Source organism: Artemia franciscana, chromosome 1 (genome assembly GCF_032884065.1).
Source record: "Artemia franciscana chromosome 1, ASM3288406v1, whole genome shotgun sequence".
Lineage (NCBI taxonomy): Eukaryota > Metazoa > Arthropoda > Branchiopoda > Anostraca > Artemiidae > Artemia > Artemia franciscana.
In genome coordinates, this window is record NC_088863.1 from 38,526,109 (window position 1) to 38,534,975 (window position 8,867).

General features: G+C 34.7%; 1 protein-coding gene across 1 annotated transcript in view; it reads right to left on the minus strand.

Annotated features, from left to right (window-relative positions):
- Window positions 1-4,435: 4,435 nt before the first annotated feature.
- The window catches only part of LOC136029295 (metabotropic glutamate receptor 3-like), a 162,069-nt gene continuing 157,637 nt past the window's right edge, over window positions 4,436-8,867 (minus strand). The window contains exon 15 of the mRNA XM_065707557.1: window positions 4,436-4,805. Within this exon, the coding sequence (XP_065563629.1) occupies window positions 4,615-4,805 (191 nt within the window). The 3' untranslated portion in view covers window positions 4,436-4,614. The remainder of the gene's footprint in view (window positions 4,806-8,867) is intronic.

An 8,867-nucleotide genomic window follows, 5' to 3' on the forward strand; every position in this document is an offset into this window, starting at 1 on the left:
GGGTCAACAGAGAAGTGTGATGTAAAGTGAGAAAGCAAAATCTTATACATATCCCCGTGATGGAAGTAGATTGACCCTTAGAAAAATCTAAGATCCCTAGAAGGCACTGCCTCCTATACATTGCTCCCATAAACTTATTTTTTAGTCCTGTCAGAGTAAATATTGAGCTAAAGCCTTGGACGACAAATTACGAAAGTGCTTATTATGAATATGGGGTCAAAATGGCCCCAAAATAAACACAAGGGAATTGACCTTCGCGCTTCATTGTATAACAACTCTTTCCACAATAATGTATGGTAACCCTATTGTTCTTTGTTTTTCTTTTTAAATCCCCCAAGACTTCGAAAGAAGTTGATCTATACTTGGAAACGTCATTTTGAAGTAGGTTGCTCATTTTCAACTGATTTCTGTAAGCTTTGAGAACTGTACAAGGTTATATGTTCCCAATTGTCCTTGTGTTTACAGACTAGCTCTATTCAAGTTGTTGGCGTTTTCTTTTTTGCCGTGCTTATTAACTTTAAAAAGAGAACTTGGTGGATATGTGATCCCCATGTCAAACATTTTGTGGTAACAAACTGTAAGTAAGGAGCGACTCCGCCCAACAGTAACCAAAACAAAATAAATAGACGAATCATTATAGAAGTTAACACATCAAAAGTGTTGGGTTTTTTAATGCTGATTCGAAAAATACAATACTCATTAAATTTAATATTACTCGCTAAAAACTGCAAGCCTGAGAAAATTCGCCTTAATTTTGAGAATTGAGAGGAACACCCTCCAAAATTCAAGTGACATTAAGGGAAATCACACCGTAAGATTCAGCATTTACCTTACTGTAATGATATGAAACTCCTCTCTGGAAAAATGTAGAATTTTGTTTTTTTGTTTTTTGTCGTAGGAAAAAAATACATCACGGATTCGTTTTTATTGTTCCTTTTTCTTTTTTTCATCGTTGATCATATTGAACCAATGGTCTTAAAAGATTGAGATAGGGCCTATTTGAACGGAAGTCCAAAGCTCTAGTGCCCTATCTAAGTGATCAAAAACCTTGGAAGCGTAACTTGCTCCTCCTCTCATGAGACTGCCTTTTGATTCAACATAGTTGAAAGGTTCAATAAAAATGTCTCTGGGGATGACAACTTCCCATATATCCTGGGGAAAGGGATGTATATTATACAATTTGCCCATTGTCTCATATGTAATGTTTATTGGGAAATATATAGAAATCTTTCAGGGGAATTATAAGCGAGTGGAAGATTTCCCAAGGGGAGAATTTTTAGTTGGGAGGAAGGATTCCAGGAGGGATCGTTGAGGGGGATTTTATTTTAGAGGGGGTCTGTAAGTTCGGAAAGTTGCTCATTGTTTACAGCATTTGTTATTGGAGTATATAAAAACGTTTCATCCAGGAGAAACTTTCTGCGAACAGGGGAGGGGTGCTTTTGGGGAAAAATTCCCGGCTGAAAGAGGGAAGTACCCTATATGACCTGGAAAACACAGACAAAAATAAAATAAAGATCATTTTAAGTAGGAATTGCCCAGGAGGAAATACTTAGCAAGGGGTTAAATCCGAGGGATTTAAACGGGGTCGAATTTTCGATGAGATTAGCTCTCCGTGAGGAACTTTTTATGGGTGAAGGTTTTTGCTGGGAAGGAAGGTCAATTTCTTGGCTTGATATGAAAAAAAAAATCAGAAATTAAATTTTAAAAAAGAAGTTTTGTCAACTGAAAGTCAGGAACAACATTAAAACTTCAAATGAACGAAAATTGTTCCATATTTGAGGGGGGTTACTCTTCCTAGAGCCCTCGCTCTTTACGCTAAGTTGCGACTCTTTGGTTCAATTCCTGAAATACGACTCCTGAAACACAGGGGCTCTCTAATTGGAATAAGAAGCCTTTTTTTTTAAATTAAGCTTCTTTGGCGTAATTAGTGAAGGGCTGAAGAAGGGGCATCCACCCTCATATACGAAATAATTTTTGTTCGTTTCAAATGCTAATGTTAATCCTTATATTTAGTTGTACTTGTTTACTTGTTTTACTTGTTTAGTTGATGTAATTATTTAAATCTAGAGGCATTAATCGTATACTTGCGTAGAAACTGCCTTTGCTATTAGCGTAAGAAGTTTTACAGAAAAAAAATACTACATCTTGAAACATAATTTAGATTTTAGAAATAACTTTAATAGTTCAAAAAAAAGACGCTCTATCAAAATTGACATATAAAAAGTGTTGCAGAAGCTATAAAGAAAATAAATATTGTTTATGGGGGATAATAATGAGCATCAAGTTAAAAATCTATTGATAATACCTTATTAGCCTTGCTTCATAATAAATAACGTTAAACTTTTCTTCGATGTAGTATATCTACATTCAGTGTTAAGCCCGTAAGAAATGGTTTCTTCAGAAAAAAATTCTTTAGCTACAATCGTCCACTTCCAACTTTTCTAAAGGCCTTTTTGTTGCAGTTCAAATCAAACAGTTCATGGTAACGAACTATAGTAAGGAACGAACCGGCTCAATAGTAAACGAAACTCTAAAAAAAGAAATTTTGATAAAAATCAAAAGAATCGAATTTTAATGCTGATTTTAAATATATAAGTTTCATCAAATTTAATCTTACTCATCAAAATTTAAGAGCCTGAGAAATTTTTGCATTGTTTTGGAAAATAGGGGGTAACACCCCTTACAAGTCATACGATCTTAACGAAAATCACACGATCGCATTCAAAGTATCAGAGAACCATACTGTATAAGTCAAGCTTTTATCTACAAAAATGTGGAACTTAGCATTTTTTGCCAAAGACGGATCACGGGTGCGTGTTTATTTGTTTTGTTTTTTTTTGTTTTTTTTCCCAGGGGCGATCGTATCGATCAAGTGGTCCTAGAATGTCGCAAGAGGGCTCATTCTAACGGAAATTAAAAGTTCTAGTGCCAATTTTAACTGACCAAAAAATTAGAGAGCACCTAGGCCCCCTCCCACGCTCATTTTTTCCCAAAGTCAACGGATCAAAATTTTGAGATAGCCATTTCGTTTAGCCGACTTACTCCCCCACAGTCCCCGAGGGAGGGGCTGCAAGTTACAAACTTTGGCCAACGTTTAAGTACAGTAATTGTTATTTGGAAGTGTACAGACCTTTTCAGGGGGATTCTTTGGTAGGGGAGGGGGTGGAGGGGAGGAATCTACGTGGGAGGATCTTCCCACTTAGAAATTTGTCATGGGAGAAGAGAAATTCCATGAAGGGGGTGCAGGATTTTCTAGCATTATTTAAAAAAAAATGAAAAAAAAATATGAAAATATTTTTTCCACTGTAAGTAAGGACCAGCATTAAAACTTAAAACGAACAGAAATTATTACGCATATGGCGGGGTTGATCTCTTCCTAAATACCTAGCTCTTTACGCTGAAGTATTTTTAGTAATTTCAATTATTTATTCTACAGCATTTATGATTCAGGGGTCACTCTTAAGGAATTGGGACAATATTAAAGCTTTAGTGTAAAGAGCGAGGTATTTACGAGGGGGCAAACCCCCTCATATATATATAATAAAAATATATGAATATAGAAGTTCGTTACGTAAGTTAATTTGTAAGTTATATATATCATTTACTAATAAAAACATTTGTTAAAAATTAAAAATCCTAGTTGCCTTTTTGAGTAACTACTGTTTTACTGTAACTACTTTTTGACTACTGTAACTACTTTTTGAGTTATTTACTGTTTTATAAAGTAGAATTGAGAGAAAGAGTCAAACTTTAGTGGAAGAGCAAGGCATTGAGGAGGAAAAGTCCTTTCATATACGGAGTAATTTCTGTTCGTTTTAAGTTTTAATGTCGCTCCTTCCTTTCAGTTAAAAAACTTATTTATTTTATTTACTCTATTAAAGCCATATCTGGCTACCCAGGATATGGTCACATACCCATTGTAAAATGCATCACCTTGATGCATTTTAAGAGCGGGGCGTTGAGGATGGAACAGCCCCTTTCATAAATGGAGTAATTTCTGTTGGTTTTAAGTTTTAATGTCGCTCCTTACTTTCAGTTAAAAAAACTAGTTTTTTATATTTAATTTTCACTTTTAAGACAGACGGTATAAGCTGTGACACAAAGCTTAATATTTGAATGCACGAAAATTGTTCATTAGGGAATGTCCAACGAGTAAGGATAAGGATTCAGGTCCGCATCACCTCCCCTTCCAAGAAAGCAATGTCAACAATTTTTGTACTTTCACCTATAATCAAGGCCGTATCCAGGGGGGCTTAGGGGGGTTTGAACCTACCGCGAAATGTTTCTTCGACTCATAAAAAGGTAACGACGATTTTTTTTAGCATTTTAAAAGTTATTTGTACCCCCCACACTGAAAAAACCTTTTGTAACACCCCCCCCCCCCCAAAAAAAAAATGGATACGGCAAGACCTATAATATTTTAAACTCTTATGAATTACATTAATTTTTTGTACTTTCTAGTCCTGTAACAACATCTCATGTACAGGTCTGAGATAAGCATTTAGGAAACAACGATTTCTGGTGAGAAGGAAACCCTTTTTCGTGGGCAAAACTGTCTGAATTGTAATTGCAGCTTATGTATAATTTTTCAAAATTTCACAAGAACAATTGGTTTCAATTCGTAGCCTCATCTTCAAACTTCTCATTTAAATTTGATTGGAAGACTACTAAACTGGTTTCATCACTTTCTTTCGTTGGCTCAGAGCTAACTGGGTCTCCTAATATGAAAGAAACTGTACCAGCAGTGCGACTTGGTGCTTGGTTGTCACTGCCATGTGAAGGGCTTGAGTGAGTATCAACAAAAACTGAAAAAAAGAAGCAATGTAAATATTCTTCTTTTTCTGTTCTCGTAGCGTCATGGAAACCTATATGGACACGTTGGCTTCCATAAGGATTAGCTCCTGATACATTAGCATATGATTTATATAGTTATTTTTATATGTATGCATAACAGATACAAATAAAAGTGTTCTTGTTGATTTTTCTTAGGCCGCAGTTAACGAAGAAAGCACAGGGTTTTGCAAGAATAGGCCTACAATATGGTTAACATTTGACAAGAATAGGAATAAAACGGCGCATGGTAAAGGACTTTATGAAAGGAGTGACTTGTGGTAAAATTCACCGAAAGTGAAAAGGATTTTAAATTACAATGAATGCACCAAAAGATTTTTTTTGAAGTTTAAATATACCTACCATAATTTTGTCAGCATGAGAATAATTGCCTAATTCTTGAAAACGAGGTGAACCATCCCTATTAGAGGAAAAGCGGAGTAGTCTTGATGAAAATTATATCAATAAGTTCATAATATAGGAGAATCTTATTGCAGAGGTTTCAAGACCCACCTGTAAAAAATCCGAATTTCTTAATTCTGTGTTAACGAAGGTGCTTGTCAGATTTTTCGCTTCTTTATTGTTTTTTTTTTCTTTTTTTTTTAGGGGTATTGGCACCGAACCAATAGCCTTTGAAAATCGGGAGAGGAATAATCTGACAGGAAGTCGAAAGTTCAAGCGTCTTTTTGAAATAGGGAAAGGAATTGAGCCACAGCAAAGCGATGTTTTCATCCGTTTTGTGGCGTAAAACAACAATTTGGTTTTGTGGCGTAAAACAGCAAAGTGGCTAAAGGGCTATTGAGTTCAAATTCTGAGTAAGCTTTGCATTTATCCAGATGAGCTGGTTCATTTAAGGCATGACAAGGTCAAGTACAATGACGTATTATTGCACATCAGCTATTACAATGGACGACAAAAAATTTTTCTCTTGGCGGGGGTATGGACCAAAAGCCTCAAAAGATATTTTGTTTCTGCCCAAATTTTCTAATCTTTAGTGGATTGCGATCTATTTGAGAGTTGACAACTAAATTTTCCTGTGAAAAGGGGCACCTAAGGCCTTAAAAAAGCATTTTAAATCCATCTAAAACCTTTCACGAGAGACGCTTTAAATGTTTTAACTGAAAAAGTTTTCACATCACTGTCAAGTGTTACAATCTAGTATTTCTGTCCCTTAAACATCAATTGTTGACAAAAAACAGGCGGGAATACTATAGAACAAAGATTCATAAAACTATGGCAATGGTATTGGCGGAACCTCCCAGTTTTAAGAGCTATAATGGTGTGTGACATATTGTTCGTCTGACAATATCAGCAGTCAACACAATATCAGCCATAATTTTAGATCACTTGATCACTGAAACTATAGGATAAACGAGTTGAGTATTGAAAGCCTGCACGCAATTTTTTGGGATACTAGTTAAAATAGACAGGGTTGTGACGTCAAATCTCTATTTCAAAGAACCTGCTCTAAGAAACAATGGATCTTTCCAACTTTTCCTTATTCGGAAGACTTACCGCTACAGTATAATAACTATCTTCAGAAACTTGCCACTTTAAAGCATATTCCTCAAATATGTCGGGAAGTGTTAAGATGATTTTATTTACCTGCATCGTCCAGATATAAGAAGTGCCAAGATATTTGTCCACTTTTGGAGATCCCATCATTGGCTAATGATAAAGTGTTCCTACCGCAAATTTACGTCTTTTCTATCCCAGAAAAAGGTACAAGATTTATTTTCATTTTTTCTTACCTATAAGGTATTTCATTATTATCGAGATAATTTTTTTCATGCAGAGAATATGAATAGCTTATCCATAGATACAGCTGTGATTCATAGGATGAAATTTTGGTAAATAAAACAGACCAAAAGGCACACAATATGGCATGCAATATTTAAGTTCCACTAATATTATATGAATAGCCACATGATGAAGGTTTAATCATAGCTTGAAAAAGACACTGTACGGCTGGGAGATTTACTTTTTTAATATGGACTAATATTATGACGCTTGTGAAAGGCGAAGATGAGGTCAATAAAAATGCTAACATGAGGAATGAAGGCGTGAACCCTCTTATAATTTTCAATATATGGGCCCAATATGATCTAGAAATGCATTATAAGATTCCATGAACTTATTAGTTATGTGCCCTCAAAATGACCTTGCTACCAATATACTGATCATTCCAGGCCCATCCAAAACCATGTCAGTAGTATAGGTTATTTGGATCCCAATACGCACATGCCCCAGTGTACTATTGGAGTTCCTAGTCACTTATATCCACATATACTCCCAATACAGCATTATCCTACCGTTTCCACGACACAAATAGTGTTATCTCAGATTCCGATGATAAGAATATTTTCTGGAGAAATATCACGAATGCCAAAATATTTGATACAAAAAAAATGCAAATTACCCTTGATTATTATCATTAGATAACTTAAATTTAATCAAACAACATTTATAGAAGGAATTTTGATGAGGAATGTAATGTACAACAGGTTGGAATCTATTTATTTTTGTTGTATGCTTAGTGGACGGGGACTGTTTTCCGTACAGTTATGCTTTATCAAAAAAGATTTACAATTCCTTTAATTGTCAATCGTATGTATTTCATCGTTAGTTTTACAAACATCCCTCCCTACTAGCCATCCTTGAATATTTGAAATAATTTTTTTTTTTATTTGTTTTATTATTGATTATTGATTATCGATATGGATTATGAATTATTTATTGTTGATAATTGATTAGCAATTAATAATTATCCATTTATCATTATTGATTATTGGGTTGCAGATGATAATTAATTTAGTTTTGACTATAGCTTCGTTCTCCCACGTATCTCTGATACGTATCCTAGCTTTAAAATAAAGCAGGAGGTTTCACTGGAAATCTTTCCAACATCAACTCTGTGAACAAAAGGAAAATTTTAAAAGTATTTTTTATGTTTATCTATCGGCACATGGCCCTCTTCCCAGTTTCCAGCCACGCCTGCACAAAAAATCACAATAAACCTGATCACTGTGGCCAACAAAAAGAATCCAGATTTTGCAAGTTCTTTGATATCGATAAATTCTTTCACCACCTTCCAATAAACATCACTAGTCTAAAATCCTTTCGTTAAGAGCACTACATTTTTCTTGGCCAAAATTTTTAGGATGACAACTTTTTTTCATGTTATGTGTAACTATATATTACGAAGTCATTGAAAATTGTTTCTTATATAATAAAGGTAAAATCATCCGCTTACGTTACCTTTTATGAATCAAAACGTTTCTGAGATATTATCATTAGATGATATTTTCTCAATGAGTTTCAAAGATTTTTGTTGTTTTCGATTGTGAAAATATTGGCTAAAGAAAGTCCTCATGGGGTCTGATTTTTGAGTTTACGTTTTTATTGCTTAATTTGGACTTAAGTGAATTGTCTTGCTATCAATAGTATGTGAATTACCAAAGATGCTTCAAAGATGTTTGGTGCTTTCGATTTTGAAAACACTGATTTATGAAAATCCTAGTCCAATGTAATTTTTGAGTGTGCGTTTTATTGCTTATTATGGATTCTAGGGCATTGTCATGCTGGTCTACAAATAAAATTGGCCTACAAATAAACTTTTAATTGAGAAGTGTGAGGCAGATACGCCACTATTCAATTTGGAGGACTTCGAGTGTCCCAGATATCTCTATAGGATACATATCCCCAAGAACGAGATACAATTTTTTAGTGCAGGGACTCCAAGACACATTCACATAAGACATTCTAGGAAGAAGAATGAAGCTCATAGTATAAATTAAGACCATACGAAGTGGCTGATGAATGATGATAAGTAGCAAATTTTTTATGTATATGTCTTTTTCTATTAATAATAAACAACCTTATTATAAAGCGTCTTTTTGGGGGCTTCGATTTTTTGGGGGAAACACAAAGTCAGACACACAGGTATGCAAACAGATGTAGAGACAGGCAAAATAAAGCTTAAAACCCAAACACTGACAGAGAGAGAGAGAGAGGGAGAGAGAGACCAAAATACACAC